This window comes from Gossypium hirsutum, chromosome A06 (genome assembly GCF_007990345.1).
Source record: "Gossypium hirsutum isolate 1008001.06 chromosome A06, Gossypium_hirsutum_v2.1, whole genome shotgun sequence".
In the NCBI taxonomy this organism is placed as follows: domain Eukaryota; kingdom Viridiplantae; phylum Streptophyta; class Magnoliopsida; order Malvales; family Malvaceae; genus Gossypium; species Gossypium hirsutum.
Window position 1 is genome coordinate 126,993,017 of NC_053429.1, and position 18,407 is coordinate 127,011,423.

The 18,407-nt window shown below is 32.3% G+C and overlaps 4 protein-coding genes across 6 annotated transcripts; 1 reads left to right on the forward strand and 3 right to left on the reverse strand.

Annotated features, from left to right (window-relative positions):
• Positions 1–92: 92 nt before the first annotated feature.
• Positions 93–847, reverse strand: LOC121230579 (solanesyl diphosphate synthase 3, chloroplastic/mitochondrial-like). Its single transcript, XM_041115494.1, has 4 exons — positions 793–847; positions 578–645; positions 356–454; positions 93–272 (listed from the first exon to the last, which is right to left on the reverse strand). Exons 1-4 carry the CDS (start codon positions 845–847, stop codon positions 93–95), a joined length of 402 nt encoding a protein of 133 aa, XP_040971428.1.
• A 3,205-nt stretch (positions 848–4,052) lies between these two features.
• On the reverse strand, positions 4,053–9,479 carry LOC107960267 (putative ALA-interacting subunit 2). The gene is made up of 9 exons (XM_016896574.2): positions 9,153–9,479; positions 8,128–8,243; positions 7,216–7,277; positions 7,005–7,079; positions 6,765–6,881; positions 5,628–5,698; positions 5,190–5,487; positions 4,601–4,890; positions 4,053–4,491 (listed from the first exon to the last, which is right to left on the reverse strand). The coding sequence occupies exons 2-9, from the start codon at positions 8,165–8,167 to the stop codon at positions 4,437–4,439; spliced, it is 1,008 nt and encodes a 335-aa protein (XP_016752063.2). The 5' UTR covers positions 8,168–8,243; positions 9,153–9,479; the 3' UTR covers positions 4,053–4,436.
• A 1,224-nt stretch (positions 9,480–10,703) lies between these two features.
• Positions 10,704–13,610, forward strand: LOC121230860 (uncharacterized). 2 transcript variants are annotated; one of them, XM_041116366.1, is made up of 4 exons: positions 10,704–10,856; positions 12,437–12,549; positions 12,996–13,083; positions 13,277–13,610. In XM_041116366.1, the coding sequence occupies exons 1-3, from the start codon at positions 10,751–10,753 to the stop codon at positions 13,074–13,076; spliced, it is 300 nt and encodes a 99-aa protein (XP_040972300.1). In that variant the 5' UTR covers positions 10,704–10,750; the 3' UTR covers positions 13,077–13,083; positions 13,277–13,610. The 2 variants fall into 2 exon arrangements, with proteins under 2 accessions (XP_040972300.1, XP_040972301.1); XM_041116367.1 differs by having other exon boundaries at positions 13,323–13,610.
• A 269-nt stretch (positions 13,611–13,879) lies between these two features.
• LOC107960264 (F-box protein At5g46170) lies at positions 13,880–16,537 on the reverse strand. Of its 2 annotated transcripts, XR_005928985.1 has the most exons (3): positions 15,260–16,529; positions 14,530–14,804; positions 13,880–14,233 (listed from the first exon to the last, which is right to left on the reverse strand). XR_005928985.1 is itself a non-coding variant. In XM_016896571.2 (2 exons), the coding sequence occupies exon 1, from the start codon at positions 16,417–16,419 to the stop codon at positions 15,283–15,285; it is 1,137 nt and encodes a 378-aa protein (XP_016752060.2). In that variant the 5' UTR covers positions 16,420–16,537; the 3' UTR covers positions 14,360–14,804; positions 15,260–15,282. The 2 variants fall into 2 exon arrangements, 1 of the variants encoding a protein (XP_016752060.2); XM_016896571.2 differs by lacking the exon at positions 13,880–14,233 and having other exon boundaries at positions 14,360–14,804; positions 15,260–16,537.
• Positions 16,538–18,407: the final 1,870 nt, after the last annotated feature.

Genomic DNA, 18,407 nt, shown 5'->3' on the forward strand with positions numbered 1-18,407 from the left:
CATCTAACTTAGAACACAAGTAATGTACAGAATCTAAACTGATGTGAGATAAGAACACTTTACCGATTGAAACCTGGGAATCAGTTTTTCTCTCATTTGTTCCTAGTGACGAGTATTCGAGTGAGATTAATAAGTGCTTGTCTCGACTTTGTTACGTCAATGTTGCTACTTTCGGGCAAAGAATCAATGGCTGCTGCAACAAGATTATCATGCTTTATTGCTAGCTCTTTCGTCCTCTGTATTCCACGATTCTTCCATAGGTACTCTAGAGCCTGCAACCGTAAAATTTGGTGAATTGAAATGCATATTCACCGGTTCGATTGAAGTAGCATCGGGGTTGCATATTCAAACTTACGGTATCAACATTAGCAGGGTTGTCAAAACCCTGCTGAATCACCGATTTTAACCGAGGAAACTCTTCCATAGCAAATAATATTGGAGCAGTTACAACTCCCTGTAAAAAACATTTGTATACCTGTGTCTGAATATATGCTGGAACCGGATACTTACAAGAAAACGAGGAGTATGTCCTAATATATGTCGGATACAGATGTAGAAGCAGGTCACGATGAATTACCTGCCGTATATCAGATAAAGAACCCTTTCCCAGGGAGGCTGATGTGCCTGTGAAATCGAGAACATCGTCTACGAATTGATATACCAACACACGGTAAAACACGAACTATGTTCCTTGAACTTAGGTGAGTATTTAGAGACCATATCCAAATATGTGTTGGACATGCCATAAAACTCGAGATGGCATTTTACGAAATTTACAAACCAAATTCTTGCCGTATTCGAAACCCGACATTGCAACTTCGAGTGTATGATGGGATAAGAGGGACATTGCTTTGCAACTGTTGGAGAAATCATTATACTTTCTGGTTAAAATATATTTTAAGAAAAAGTTAGAAATTAAATCTTCCTATTTTTTATTTAAAAATCTTAATCTAAAAAATTGCAAGTTTTTTGGATCAAAATCTGTTAATTAGGATTCCCTCACATAATATTTCATATGATTTGATGAAAAATAAACATATTAAGTTAACAAATTTTAATGGAAATTACCAACCATGATAATAATTAAAATAAGGTTTTAAATTGAAAAAATAAAAAAAAATTAATTTTTAAAGTGCAGGGACTAAATCTCAAATTAAATAGAAACACAGGGACTAACAAATATTAACCATTTTTGTCAAGTAAATACCCTTTAAAACATAGAGTACTCATAAACATTAGATTAAGAAAGGTATAGAATTTGTATTGATATAATAAGCCATGATAAAAGAAAATTGAAACAATATTCCAAAAGAATTAGGGACCAAAATCTCACACAAATTTCTCACAATTACAAATGTTATATAAAATTGTATTCAATTTCCATGCTTAGCTCAAAACAAGAAGAAGAAGAAAAAAAAACCCTTTAAAATCTTTCCCCAAAAAAGTTCCCATTAAAATTTCAATTTTTTTTTCTTCAATGATACTAAAAATTGAGAGTTCTTTGCATTACAAGAAACAAAAACACCATGGAAATGAGCAAAGGAACAACAAGGAAAATCTTGTTTGAGATCCAAATTTCATGGCTTTTTTCGTAACACCCTTCTTCTAAAATTGTCTCTAGCTTTGAACAACTTGGGGATCTTTTCGGAGATATGAGACGCGCGTGTGCTATTTCGACCCAATTCATTTGTTTCTTTATTCTCACTCTTTTCATCATTTTAAAAATAAAAAATATTTTTTGGGAATTTTTTTGGGGGAGTAATTGAAGATTGATTTAGAGTTTATATAGGAAAGGATTGTAAGGAAAAATACTAAAAAAAATTGGTTGTTAATTTACATTCAATAGAAAACAAAGGCATGTGAGTTTTTTTCTATTTTTTTTATATCAAAGCATATTTTTATGGGATAATAATAGGATTTTATGTATTTTTTTTGGGATTTAAAAAAAATAGAATATTTTGTTTCTACTTATATAAGAATAAAATATAAATAAAGTGTGTATTTATATTTAAATAATTTTATTTAATAGTAACAATATTGGTGGATGGAGTTATAGTCAAATTTCAAAATTATACATGAATTTAAATTTAATGTGTATTTTGATACATGAACTTTGATATGATGTAATTTGTCTGTGCCAACAATCTTTTAGCTTGATGGCAAGAGTATTATGTTGTAGGCGTGAGAACATGAGTTTCTTTTCCTCAATTATATATATTTAAATAAACACATAAATATAATTATTTTACATATAAAATTACACAAAATCAAGATTGGATTCATGCATCACTCATTGCTTAAAATTTTGAATCAGTTTATTATCGATAAATTATCCAAGTATTATTATTTAAATTCGAAATAAATGTATTATTCATCATATATCTAAATTTGCAAAAAAAAATTATTTCAAAATTTCTAATCATTTTTAGATATCCAAATCCAAATTTAAATCCGATAAATTTAGTTTGGCATAATGTCAAATTTAGTCTTTAATGTTTACATATTTTTTTCAATTTAGTCATTATTTTTTTAGCTAAATTTAGCCATTAATATTTTGGAAAGAGTCAAATTTTAACCATCAAACTTTTGAAAAAGAGTCAAATTAATTTTTTTAAGGAAATATTGACTAAAATGTTCAATTTTTAAAAATAGCAGCCTGCATGGGCAATTCACGTATATTTCATGCTAATTTTTTTAAAACTTCTATGAACTTTTTTTATAATCCTTTTTGAGTTTTGATTTTTTTTAATAATTTTTAAATTATTTATTGGCGTGTCATATAAGATAAATAATGTCATATGGACTACCACGTAGGTTGTCACGCCAATTTCGTTAAAAATTAATATTTTAGTTATTATTTTCATTGAAGATAAGCAAATTGATACTTTTTGAAAAATTAATGGCCAAATCTAGTTCAAAAAAATAATAAAGGCCAAATTGACGAAATGTAAACCTTGAGAACTAAATTTATCATTATGCCAATTATTTTTAAATACAAAAATCAAATTTATAATCATTCTAACGAGTGAATTCATATTATCTAAATCTAAATCCAAATCCATATATGTTATCTTAATAAGATCTACGAATTCAAATAATGGATATCTAATATATCTATTCATATCCGCTTTAAATTCACGAGGAATAATAATTTTATAATACAAATCTAAATATTATCTAAATCCGCAATAATCAAATGTGTAAAAACACAAATTAGATATCTGTAAATATTCAAATCTACCATATCCATAATTTAAATAATGATATAAACTAACAGGTTAAAAGGTTGAAATATCATTAAGATTTAAATAAAAATTTTAATAATATGTCACAAGTCTTCTATTAGATTAATCAAAATTTGAATTAATCAAAATTTGACCTAATCAAATAATTTTCGATAATTTGATCAATTTGAACATTTCACCAATCCCTAAATCAGGTGTTGCCTAAATCAAATCAATTAAATAGTATAAAATCAATTGATTTATGAATCACTGTGAACTGATTAAATTAGACCAAAACATTAATTAACTCGATTTTTACAGTTTTTTTTTCTAAATAATTTACTTATTTTAAACAAACTACTACCAATTTAATCATCAATCCAATTTTATTTAATCATCAATTCAATTTTAATCTGATCTTGATTCTCAATTTAATTATTTTAATCCAATCGACTGATTCAATTCCATCTTTAGTTCATTTTTTTTCAACCAAGTGACGGATCATTAAAGAGCATCACTTTGATCAATGAAGATAGAGATTTGTTGCTTGCTTCAATCATTTACCGATCACAAGATCTGGAAGAGCAATCAATTTTGGATCTAGGTTTCAGAATCTGACAAACTGGTAAATCCACTGGTTTGTTGGTTCAACTGATTCCATTAATCCATCCAATTCAATTAAATAAATCATTAAAAATTCATAAAAAAAACATATATTAAAAATCTAGTTCAACCGATCTATACCCATTCCTGAATTAACCGACTCAAAACTTCTCTATACTAGCATCTCGACCAATTGCCAATCCAAGTAGTTCAACTAACTGGTCTAATCCGATTCGAATAAAAGTTTTGAATACGATATGATACAAATATCACAAAAACATGAAAATAATGTAATAAATAGGACACGATATATTAATATAATAAGTTTAAAACATGAATTATATTAATATTTACACAAATGAGACAAAAAAGAAAAAAGAAAAACATGAATTATATTAATATTACCTACAAAGGGATTGCCTGATGATATTTTCTCTGGTTCAACTATAAACAATGTATATATAACCCAGCTAGTGATGCCACTCGATTTTTCTCTTCTCGTTTTTTCCTAATTCCGAAACGGAATAGCTAAATGTGCTTTTTTCCGGATTATGATATAAAAATCACTCACCAATGAGAAAGCTCGAATGTATGTCGATCTTGTCTGAATCACCCTGAAAAGCTTTTCCTGTTCCAAGGTAAATAACTCGTGTCTCCATAAGGCCTGCAAACGGTACGATTATGACTCGGTTAACGCCTTTTATAACATATGAAGAGATGATATCCGTTCTTAAGAGATAAACTTATTTTGTATTACCTCTTGAAATTTTTACCTTCGATATTTTACATGTAGCAACATGAAGATGATAGCAAGCGTAAGAGAAGAACATCCGACAAAGACACAAGCATGGCCAAGAAAGTCGTTCTTTCCTCCTAACCAGCTTGACGTTGAAAGGACGAGCTTCTTTTTACCACCGAAACTATAAGTGTTGTAGTTGTTTGTAAGATTGACTACTACGACATCATCAACATCCAAATCTTCTTCGATTCTCCCGTACAATTTCCGGAAGCTAGGGAGAGCAGATGTACGCATCCATACAATAAGATCTTCCTGGTCGCTTAGCTAATTAAATGCATCCATTCAGCCGGGCCACAAAAAGAGCAAAGAAAAGTGGTTATTGGAGTTTGGAAACAGGTGTTTTTGGTAGTTAATAAGTAATTGGGTAAACTACAATAGAGATCACAACTATAGTTTTTTTTCTTTTTTGTCCCCTAACTATGAAAAGTTACAAAATGGTCACTCAACTATTCAATTTTACCTAACACAAAAATGTAAACATCCAAAAATAAAAGATAGTTGGGTGACCAAAAAAGACACGGAAAGGCCATAGTAGAAAATCTCGATACCAAGGTAATACTTACAGGAATTTCCGGATTCAGTTTTCCACCACCAATCAAGGTTCCATTTTGGAAATTGAAAGGATATACATTCTTTCCGAATTTGTGGCCCCTATCACTCTTCCACGCAATGTTTTTCCTGTTCACTTTGAGTTCTGCTCCCTCACGAATAAATTCAAATGTATCATTAAATAAACTCCATGCTATCAATCCGCAAGGAACAATAGGCCTATTGTTATTCGACTCCACAGGCTGACAAGAACTTGTGTCATGATACTTCTGGCCATCCAAGAGTTGCTTATCGCTTCTGCTTTTGACATACCTGGAAAACATTTAAAACAAACAAAGTGCAAATTGAAGAAACAATGGAGATTAAAGCTAAATGTAATATAGCTCTGAATCAATTTATCATCAGTGTTGATCGAGTTAAAGCATTAAATGATTAGGTGAAAGAGCCTGCACCTTCGATGGTTCTGATAATAATTATCGAGTTGATAGTAAATGTAAATTGGAGCTTTCATGTACTTGTGCACCTACAAAACAAGTTATAGATGCAAAATAAACAAACATTAAAAAAAAATCCACGGTGAACCAGCGTTTTAAACGCATTCCGTGAAGAAGAAAAACAAAGATGTGTTACCAAAAAACGATAACAAGCAGCATTTTTAAGACCAGAATAAAGGTATTCTACTAAGAAAAATGCACCTACATTTGAAGCGAGTAGCTGTTTATCTCAGCATCTATTCATGAGGGGTTAATATACTATTTGTTACTTGAGTTTAGCTTTAATGTTCAATTTGGTACTCGAGTTGGCTATAATGTTCCATTTGGTACCTTTGTTTTTTCCATTTGATACTTGAGGATTTTTTTGTCCCAATTAAGTACCTACGGTTTTTTACAAAAGCACACATGCCATATATTCATTGGGCCACGTGATGCTGTTTGGTCTAGATACCAAATTGAACATTGAATCCAAACTCAGGTACCAAATTGGAACAAAAAAAAAACTTATGTACCAAATTGAATATTGAAGCCAAACACAGGTACTAATGGTATATTAACCCTAAAATAAGAATGACATGCTAAGGTTATGGTAAAAGGATAGGAAGAAATACTATCCACAAAAAGAGGCAGAAATGATCATGAGTCAAAGCATTGGAAACTTTAAAAGAACATTTGGTGAAAAAAAACAGATCCAGCATTTTAAACGTTCTCAAACATATTGAAAAAAGAAGTTAATTTGATTTCACCAACTAGTTCGAGTTTGATAGACACAGTAAGGCAAATTTACCGTGCATTAGTTCAGTTAGCCTTCCTTCCAATTCAAATAAACTCACAGATAACCAGAGGTTTTAACTCAGTAAATTTGAAAGCCTAAGTAATAATCCAGAAAGACAGAAGCACTCAGTTGCAGTCTTAACTGCAGTGTAATGCCTTGTAATGACTGCCGAAGAAAAGGTATATAGCTCGGCATATAGTGAAATGCAAGACACCTTCCATGTAATAGGCAGAACTGGCTACGCTAACTTAAAGGTTACTTAAATAGGAAGTAAAGATTGTCACACTGAAGATATATCAATAAAGAAAGGGAAGTATCACCTTCATGAAACGAGAACAATTCTTGGGAATTGAGTCATCTCGGATATATGAAACTTTATCCATTCTAGATGACTCAGGTACACAATCAATATCATATCGGTCCACAATTTCAACAACCTACCAATCAAATAGAAAAGGTTATCCACATGTATGTTCTCGATAGAACAACAGATGCTAGGAAAAGAAGTACAATAATAACTTGACACATGAGATAACAAGAACCATAGAATGGATAATTACACAATGAGAAGCACGCAGAGTGACCAGGCCAACAGGAATGAAAATGACACCCATAAACAAAAATATTGCTATAACCTGCAGAAGTGAAAATGACACTATAAAATTAGATAAGAACCAGCATTAAAGACAGCCAACACTACAAAGTGCAAGTTAAATATTAACCAGAGATAAATTAAAAATTGAGGATTAAAGAGAGTTGTCATGCTCTCACCCATCCTGGTGTTAAGACAGGTTTGCAAGCCGGAAGACTTTGCTGAGTAAACAGATAAAAAGCTGCAAAACAACCATAACAAGCAAAATGTTATGAGGCAATATTCGATTGCTTGCCAGACTGAAAAACAAAATTGGAGACAATTGCAGACAGCTTTGCCACCACTTCATATAATATAGTACTTCTGATATGAAAGCCAAAGTTGCAAACTTGCAATGAAATGCAGACCCAGGCTCACAGTTGAGTATCAATGCATATGCATTTATGCATGTCTAGATATCATCCAACCTTCTTTTGTTAGCAGTTAGCATAACTATCCATATATTTTAAATTTTAACGTGTTCTAACCAAAAATAGTCCAGTATATAACAGATCATTTTTACTTGATGGTGATTATGGAGAGAAGATTTAAACAAAGCACCATCTTTCCACTGACTATTCTCACTGCTGCAACTCCACAAGTAGAAAAGATTCGACAACACATGCTTGCACACACTGATGCGAGAACAGCCTCTGTTGCATGTGAGGACACAGTGACATGGACAAACAAATTTGCTTACACTTTTCTAGCACAAAAATGCAAACAATGCAGGTAACGGATACATAAAAAGAACAAAAGAACTTGTATTTTGAAGCAATTATGTTTGTTTGTACATCTTCACTTGTAGATGGAGCTTGAGCACATGCATGAAAGATAGGGAAGCATGTATATTCATGCCTCTGCAGCCGTCCTAGGTGGGTAGTGCATGAGGATCTCTTAGGGTGTCTATTTCAGAGAGAGAGAGAGAGAGAGAGTGTGTGTGTGTGTGTGTGTGTGTGTGTATGAATCTAAATAAAACCAAACCAACGAATATATTAAGTAAAAAAGCCTCTAAGTCCAAAAACTAAAAACATTGAGTTAAAATAGAAAACCTGTTTCTCTGGCGCTGTGTCTCTCTCTATCCGTATCCATCAGTTCTGAAAACCCGGAATCGATGTTCTACCACTCCCACCAAATACAGCAATCCCTTAATGCAATCTTTGAGTTCCTGTATAACAACAGACCAATCAAGGTGGTAAAGCACAAACCTTCACAAAGATTATCTCTATGCATTATCTCTATGCATGCACTTTTACTTAAAATTCAGTATTAAACCTTACTAGAAGATAATTCAACTACATTCTTCATTTCATCATCTTCATCATTCACTCCACATCCAACATTTCTCTAAGCACATGCATTTTACAATGTTGATTTCATTCCTAGGTTACATAAGTATAACTTAAACTCAAAACAGAGATCAATCTCATCATACCTTCAAATTCAAAATACCTAATTCTACAATTTCCAACCAAACAAACGTAGCATAAAGTTACAAATTCAAATCTACAATAATTCCATTAATCCTGAATCTAGAAAACTTCTCCATCCTGAAGCTAAGTGATAAACGATCCAAAACATAATTTTTACACATGCACTTTTACTTAAAATTCAGTATTAAACCTCTACTGAAAGATAGTTCAACTACATTCTACATTTAATCATCCTCATCATTCAATTCACATCCAACATTTCTCTAAGCACATGCATTTTACAGAGTTTGGTTCCATTCCTAGGTTACAAACTCAGAAGTATAGCTCTAATTAAACTCAAAGCAGAGATCAATCTCATCATTGATTCGAATTTAAAATACCTAATCCTACAACTTCCAACCAAACAAACAGAGCATAGAGTTACAAATTTCAAATCTGCAATAATTTCATTAATCCTGAATTTAGAAAACTCGTCTATCTAAGTAATAAATATTCCAAAACATTAACTAGGCTTTCACTTTTCTTTTCTCACATCCACGGCAACCTGTACATAGCTCCGATCAGCTAAAAACAAAGAACTCAATCACGAGAAAAGAAGATCGAATTAAAACCAAAAGTAAAGCAAAAAATATATAGAGATTTACCTGATTTGGTGAGAGCTTTGAAAATGGAAGGTCCGTTAGGGTTTTCTTTTATTCGCTAATTGAATCAAAAAGTGAAAAAGATTGCTTTGGTTCAAGAAATTAGAATCTTTTAAATCTGAATTTTCAATTTTCTAAGAGGGAAAAAAGGGGAAGGGAAAAAGGAAAATGCCAAAGTCAAGCAAAATAAAATAAAATGATAATATTTTTTTTATTTGGGATAAATTAACCTTTAGTCCCTAAACTTGATAATTCCTTTCATTTTAATCTCTATACTTGAAAATTTTCTATGTTTGAGATTGTGTCACATCTGTGGTAGTTGGCATTGTACTAGTACCGGCTGTACCATTCTGATCCTCAATGATACTAAGTAATATGGGTTTCAATGTGTACCGGTCGTTCCACTGTGTTTCAATTAATACTAACTTTATATCGGCCCATACTAATTGATAGTTAAACTTGGTTTTTATTTTTTTATCTTAAATATTGTAAAAATTACATTTCAACTTAAAACATAATTATTAAATTTAGTTATCCAACCTAATTTATATTTTTATATAAATATATTTGTGTGAATGGAATTTAGATATATTTGCATGTAAATATAATATATAATTTATTAAAAATTACACTATAAATATAGATATGTGTGTACAAATAGAAATGTAGATAAACTTGAAATGGTATAACGAAACACATCGGTACTGATACGTACCACTATCAAAACAAAAACGATATGTACAAAAACGATATGTTACTAACTACCTAAGTCATGCCACCAAGATGAAACAAATTACCAATTTTAGGGACTAAAGGTTGCTTTTATCCCTTTCATTATTAGTTATTTTTGGGTAAACTACATTAGTAGTCATTCAGCTAAGGGTTTTTCGTTTTTGGTCACCAAACTATGAAACGTTATAAAACGTCACCTAACTATTAGTGAATTTATTTATTTTGGTTACCCAACTATGAAAAATTACAAAATGGTCATTCAACTATTCAATTTTTGTCTTTCCATCCAAATATCTTATTTTTTTGGATGTTTGCATTTTTTTTACGTTAAATAGTTGGATGATCATGTTGTAAAATTTTTGTAGTTGGGTGGCCTCAACTGTAGTTTACCATTAATGAATGTGCTTGAGAGGTCCTTATATTATAAAAACCCGTTTAAACTAGTCCATCTACTATTAAATGGATTAATTTAGTCATTGCCCTACTAAAAAGACTTAAGTAGAGCTATATTAGATATAAAATTATCATTTACCATTTTAATTGTTTAATAGAGTTAATATTTTTAAAGTTTTTATGGTTTTGTAAATGAAATGTTTTGTTTGAAATCAGACTGCAATTGAAAAAAATATTTTTCAAGACATTTTTTTATATGGTAAATATTATTTTTGTTACAATTTGGACTTATTTAATTCTTTTTAATAATATAGGGACTAAATTGATCCATTTAATAATATAGGAATGAATTTGATACAGTGTCTATAATACAAGGACCTCCCACATAATTTAACCTTTTCCCATTTTTTTTAACTACAAACACTTTTGGACACTGCCATAAAAAGGTATTAGAGTTGCTTGCAAAGTACAAAAATATGGACTTCGAAAGAAGCCACAGAGCCAAAACATTCTTCAAAACCGACCCAATGAGCCAAGAACAGCAACAACCTCCGCCGTCGCCTCCATTCGATCCCAGTCGAAGTAGCTCTTTTTCTCCCTTTTTTTTTATTTCTGGGTTTTCTTTTTTTCTTTTTCCATTTAAGGGATTTTGATTATTGTGCTTTCATGTTTTATTCTCTCTCTCTCTCTCTTTTTATTATGAATTTGGGTTTTTAATTTTGAGAAAATTGAAGTGTGTTTGTAGTTAATTAAGTTTGATTATTTGTTTAAAAATCATCTGTTTTGCTTAAGAAAAAACTGGCTAACATTTGTTTTGAATTCATATGCATACATGTAAAATTAGAAGCCTTTTAATTACTTCTTTGATTGGTTTGGACTTTGGAATTATAGCTATTTATGGTGTTGATGAGAGCTTGGGTTGTGGTTTAAAGGATGCCTTTGCTCGAACAGAATGCTTTGCCAATGGGTTTAGAGTTATTTAGCTAGGGTGGATTTAGGGTTTTGTGGTTACCATCAAACACTTCTATGAAACCTCGCATTCTTTGTGTTTGATTAGTTCGAAGCCTTCATTGGAACTATAGCTATTATGGTGTTGAGGAGAGCTAGGGTTGTGGTTGAAGGGCCCCTTTACTTGAACCAAGAGCTTTGCTAATGGGTTTAGAGTTATTTGGCTAGGGAGGATTTAGGGTTTTGTGATTATCATCCATCACTTTTATGAACCTCGCATTTCTGTGTTTGATTCATTCTAAGCCTTCATCGGAACTATAGCTATTATGGTGTTGATGAGAGCTAGGTTTGTAGTTGAAGGACCCCTTTACTCAAACCAAAAGCTTTGCTAATAGGTTTAGAGTTATTTGGCTAGGGAGGATTTAGGGTTTTGTGATTATCATCAAACGCTTTCATGAACCTCGCATTCTCTGTGTTTGATTCATTCGAAGGCTTCATCAGAACTATAGTTACTGTGGTGTTGATGAGAGCTGGGTTTGCGGTGTAAGGCCGCCTTTACTTGAACCAAAAGCTTTACTAATGGGTTAAGAGTTATTTAGCCAGGGAGGATTTAGCGTTTTGTGATTATCATCAAACACTTTTATGAAATCTCACAGCCTTTATGTTTGATTAATTCAAAGCATTTGTTAGAACTACAGCTATTACGGTTTAAGGACGCCTTTACTTGAACCCAAAGCTTTACTAATGGGTTTAGAATTATTTAGCTAGGGAGGACTTAAGAGTTTTGTGATTATCATGCTTCTATGAACCCTGCACTCCCTGTGTTCGATAATTTGAAGTACTTATCAGAACTATAGCTATCTATGGTGTTGATGAGAGCTAGGGTTGTGGTTTAAGGAGACCTTCACTCGAGTCAATTGGTTTTAGTGTTATTTGGCTGGGAAGGATTTAGTGTTTAGTTGTTATCCTCAGAATGCTTTTATGAACCTCGCACTCTGTGTTCAATTAATTAGAGGATTTTGTCAGAACTATAGCTATTATGTGGTTGATGACAGCAAGGGTCTTTTGGTTATAGGATGCCTTTAATCATATCAGGGCGGTAGCTTTGTTAGCAGGTTTAAAGTTATTCTGCTAGGGAGGATGTCCAGATTTTCCAATTTATGAACCTCGTGCTCTGTTTCGCATTATCTCTCAATATATATATGTTTGTGCAGTGATCGGCATCATTAAGAGGAAGGCCTTAATTAAAGAGTTAGCTGCCGTATACCATGCTGAATGCCTAGCAAAATGTCAAGAACTTCTGGAGCTTCAGAAAAAGTGGGATGAGGTATTTCATTTATGCACCTTTTGATTTCAACACTTTCTTCACATTGTTCTCATAAATATAGAGCAAGACTCGAACTTATTAATGTATAATTATGATTATCTGTCATACGAAACCTTAGTTCGTGGTTGTTTCCAATATCTAGTCTGCATGATATGCAAATGTTTTTGTATATAATTGAACATATTCCAACCATTCCGGATTACTGCTAATCGTCACTGCCCCTTTAGAACTGGGAGAAAAAGTTATATCTCAGTCATGTTTGTTTAGCAGCTAATTAAGAAAAGGAAAAGCAAATATTCCTTCCTAATTTATAATGCTGTTATCACAATTCATAGGGATACATGGATAGTCCAATCCCTACCTTATCAATTCAAGGACTTTCATGGCTTTATGTTTACGGGAATAGTAGCATTCCACTATAGTAATTATTTTCTCACCATTTGCAGCCGTTTATCGATCTCAAAATCCCCGACGATTTGAGGAAAGAGAAAATAAGGCCCTCAAAACGAGTAAAGAAGTCTCGCTAAGCATATGGTAAGATTTGAGTGTAATCTTTGTTGCATATCTATTAACATTGTTGTTACTTTAAGCTTAGCTGAATTTATAAATGCAAAATCATGAATGTTTTGCCTAATTTACAGTGTGTTGAATGGTCTCAGTACCCATCCATCATTTAAGTGGTCAAATAGAATTACAAGCATTAATATCTATATATACCTATTTGCAGATGATCTGATGAATCCGGGATTTTTTTTACTTTACTGCATCCACAGACAAAACATCTCTCGAAACAAGCAAGCGGAGGCCAAAAAAGGAATCGATCAGGATTTCCTGTTTCCATCAAATTTACTGTATTATATGTAACAACATAAGGGCATTTTAACTTTGTCTAAAACACAATCACACTTATGATGTTAGCACTTTGTTTCATAGTCAATCTGATTAGGGTTAGTAACTATCATTGTGCTTGATTGAGCATCCTATAGTGGCTGCAAGTCCCAAGGTTATTGATCTACATTTGTTTCTACTCATTTCATGTAAGGTGGTTTTGATTTTGGTAACCATACTTTTCTTTAAAAATTTGTGCTTGATAGATATTCTAGTTGTTTCATGCAACCACACTTATATCTAATACGTTAGAAACTCGAATCTAATTATCTACAACCCTTTCCCCAATCCCATATTGACATATATGTCCATCCCAAAATAAGAACTTGATTATTCGATCCACTTTAGTATTTAGTACTTTTTTTTCTACTTTGATACTTTAACTAGACAACTATGTCTACGTTGGTCATTGAACTTGGCAAATGTAAGAATGGCATAACACTATAAAATTGTGACATCATTGTTATTTGACAAATCTCGATGAAATCTAAGTCCAAGAACCAAAATGACAAAAAAAAAGTGTAAAAATAATAAAGTGAATCTAATTGACAAGTTTGGAGACTAAAAGTTCTATTAACCCGAATCTCCCTTGGGATGAAACAAGCAAAGTACATTCAGAACACAGACCACACAATAAAAGTTAAATTTGCAAAATAACTATTGATAGTAACCTTAGTTGAAACAAGGCAGAGTGGGCACATTTTAGTCTTGTACACTGATTTTTCATAGTTGATGTCTTCATTCACCCAAATCTTCACCTAAGTTCAGATCGAAACCCTTTCATCACCTAACACGGCTGTTTTGAAGTGGCAACCATTATTTTATCACCAAATCATATCATAGTATTCAGGATAGAACTAATACGATCAAACTAAGATCTAGTTCAGACCTGTATCGTGCATCCATAGAATGGTTCAAAGAATCCATGGAACTTTATCAAATAAACATTAAAAAGCTAAGTGTAAATTACAATTCTTAATGACCTTCATAAGGATATAACATAAAGCATGGCATGATCATATACCTACAATATTCACATATAGAAGGATTATAGATTAGAAAAAAAAGAGACTACAAACTCAAAGCTCTTACATCATCAAATTAGTTGTAGGTGTCCATTGTGACAAGCATACGCCTGAGATTAGTAAAACAACCAGCAGATGCATTTTGGCAATCTGTTCAAATGCTTGCACCGCATTATCAACAAGCATGGATCAATTTCACTGGCAGTCTAAAGCAATGTTTAGCATCCATAGGAAACTGCCCTGAGACTACCCTACAATATGTAACAATTTTTTGTATGAGCATTGGCTTTCCAAAGCATGCTATCCATCCTCCCCCTTGACCATTGTGCACAACCTGTTTCCCTGGAAACAGCAAAATGAACTTTAAATACAGAAAATGTGCATCAATAAAAAGGAAATGCAAGCAAAACAAAGATGGGAAGGCATGCTATCAAAGTTACTAAAACTCCAGTACGGATATGTTCATTTATTTTCAAGAATCCAGATACGAGTTTTGAATGCATCCCGTGATGTTTACCCGGACAAGCAGTTTCAAGAAAAGGTTTCTCACAACTCAAATGAAAATTGAAATCCAAACTCCACCATACACAACCACCAATTCAATATGCATGCTTCCCCCTCAATACATATGCATCACCAAAAGAAATAAATAGCATAAAACTATGTAATTAAAGATGGTCTTATGTAAATGAATGCACCTCATAGCATTATATGTGCCAATAACTTAAACTTATTAACTAAACAATAACATAGAATCAAATTATTTGCTCCTCTATACAGCAATTGAGACTTTTTACCTTAGCAGATCCGAAGGTGAGTATCAAAACGAGTTCATCTCCAAGCAGTAAGTCCTTCTCTTAACCAGCATCTTAGCCGCAGTCCCATAAGGCCCTTCAAAAGCGTTCGATAACCAAGAGGCATCTGAAACCTCGTTTTTTGAAGCAGATTGTTCACTAGGCCTAATAGCAACCAAAGTAGCACCTTTTAAAACAAACCCATCAGGCAATTCCAGGTAAGGAGCATACCAAAGCCTCATATTCAACGCAGGCACCAATGTCCTTTTCGAAGCAGAAGAAGCCGATAATGGCTTCACTCGCAATTCCTCGAGCTGATCCCTGTTCATACAAAGCACCCCTTGTCCATCTGCATCGGTTAAGACCAAGCTATCCAGCGTTTTATGATCAGCAATTATCGGTTGAAGCAAATAATGCCTCGCTGATGCTGCGATTAACGAACTAATCGTCCAAACAACCCTTAATTTCAAGCCACCGTTAGTATAAAACGTTTCTGGGATACTACCGTTATCGTCACCGTTGCCGACGCCAAATTCCGGCGAAATCCCATTGTTAATAACGGAAGCAGCTCCAAGGATAACGCAATTATCAAGTGTTGACCCAAAATCAGCTCTCCACTTCAAAAGAACACCATCATCAATCCCTAACTCACCACTAGGTAATTCGATTCGTAGGAACCGAATCTCGTTAAAATTCCTAAGAACCTGGGTCGGAGAATGATGGGTAACCCCACCATGATCCATTTCCCCATCATCACCAACACCAGGAGCAACGAACAACGAAGACGACGAAAGGGAATTTAGGGTTTCATTCAAAACCGACCGTTTAGGACCAAGGAATTGACCCAAAGCTTGAAGCGGTTTAACAATGCCCCCGAAAACAAGACGAAAGAGATTCGAAAAAGGACCGACGAGAGCACGCGATTTATCCGATGAAGACGAAGAAGATGAACAATCGTCATCGGAGATAACACAATCGACTCGAACGACGACGTTTTCGACTTGAGGAACAAGGGAATGGAAACGACGGGAAACAACACAGCACCGGCCGAGAGCTTTAACGTCACCGATCTTGTTGAAGACTAAAAGAAGAACCGAATCAGGAAGACGGTCGAAGTGATCAACCGGTTCGGGTTGATCCGGATCTGGATAAACCGAAGACATTGTTCTTTTCCCCTTGTTTAAAGGGAAAGAAAGGAGAAAAGGGTTGAATTCTGTGCCTAAGGAGAAAACGAAGCTTTAGGAATAAAGGAAAATGGAAGGAAAAAGGTAGAAAATGGGTAGAGGGAAAAGGATATAAATGGTGGGATGAGATAGATCCACGTAATTTTTTTCTAAATTATGTTATTAGTCCCTATAATATACATTAATTTCATATTTAGTCCTTGTGTTCTAATTTAATCGTTTTTAATCTTGTATTTTTTATTTTTTAAATTTCAATCCCGATCAAATGCTTGAAAGCCCGGGGGGGGAGCAGCTAATATGATAATTTCGATTTAGTTCTTTTGAAAACTATAAAGATATGAGCCAATATAAAGGTAAAATAGTATTTCAGCTCTCATAAAAATATATAACTTAATCTCGATCCTCCTAAAAATATTTTTGGCTTTACCTCTAATTTTTGTTTTTTTTTTAAATCTTGTGTAGTAAACATGTTATCGCATGTTTAATGCTATGTCAGCTTGGTATTAATACATAATGCTTGTAAAAAAACAAAACCAAGTCATTTTACTTAATTGATTTAACAACTAGTCAATTATTGTTTGAGTAGAGACTGAAATTTCAGAATTTGGAAATTATAGGGACTAAAAAGTGATCAAATTGGATAATATTGACTAAATTCACAACTTACACATAGTATAAGAGTAATAGCAGAACTTGATTTAATGGATTTGACTCTTATCATTTGGATTAGGATTTCAATTTCAATTTTGAAAAGTACATGTACTAAAATTAGTCAAGCTATAGCATAAGCACTAAGTCCATATCTTACTCATAGTATGGGGACTAATAGCAAAATTTAGCCTTTTTTTCTTATCTTTACACAGTATGATTTTCATCCCTCTATCAAATTTTACAAGTTAATAATCAACTTAAACTATTTATTTTTTTCCTTATTTGTTGCAAATAAATTATTAAATTGTTGATTTATGTTAATTCCTCGCATATAAATTACGAAACTATTGATTTTCAAACCAACGATATAACGACAATATTTAATAACGTTACGTAATTTATTAACTTTTTTATTTTCATATAACATAAAGATCAAATTTTATCAATTTAAAGTAAAAGAACTAATTTAACAGTTTCAATACAATGGAAGGATGCATTTAGAATTAGACCGAACTAAGCAAAAATGTGTGAATAGGAAAAAATAGATCATTATCAACATGATAAAGGATTACTCATTTGTATATCGAAAGCCAGTGGCTTCAGATTGCGTTTGAATTCAAATTAGATTTACGTATGATATTAATACATTTTATGTTTATTAAAGTATAATTCTGCCTGAAATATGAATTTAAATTTCTACCTGAACTTACTCATATTTACAAATGACTATTCCGAATCTATATTGGGTCAGTTTTATTAAAATTTTAATATAGAAAATTAACATATATATTGTTTATTATTTTCATGTTATTACAATATTACATATTTAATTTTATAAAACATAAATTACATTATATATAAAAAATAAAAATATATATATTACAAAAATTATAAAAATAGGTTGAGCCGAATTTATACCTTAAATGATAAAACTTAAATCCGACCCATATTTTAAATGTTTCTATCTATAAACCCCTTTTTTTTTTTTGATAAATTCTATCCATAAAACCTTACACAACAGTGAATGGGATCATATTTGTTGATAAGTTCATAGCCTTTCTAGAGTGAAACATCAAACTATTGGGGACCAATATTTTGATGTGATATAGGGTTTGGCAACATATCATATCTTTTATTTATTTGTGTATATAAAAAAAAGTTAATATAATATTTGATTATTAAAATATATAATTTTTATTAGATACAAGTATCCGTTAACATATTGGATTGAAAAATAGTATAAGTACCATATTGAAAAAAGTGTTAAATTTGGATATCGAATTATATATTAAACCAAAGCAAGTAACAATAGAAGG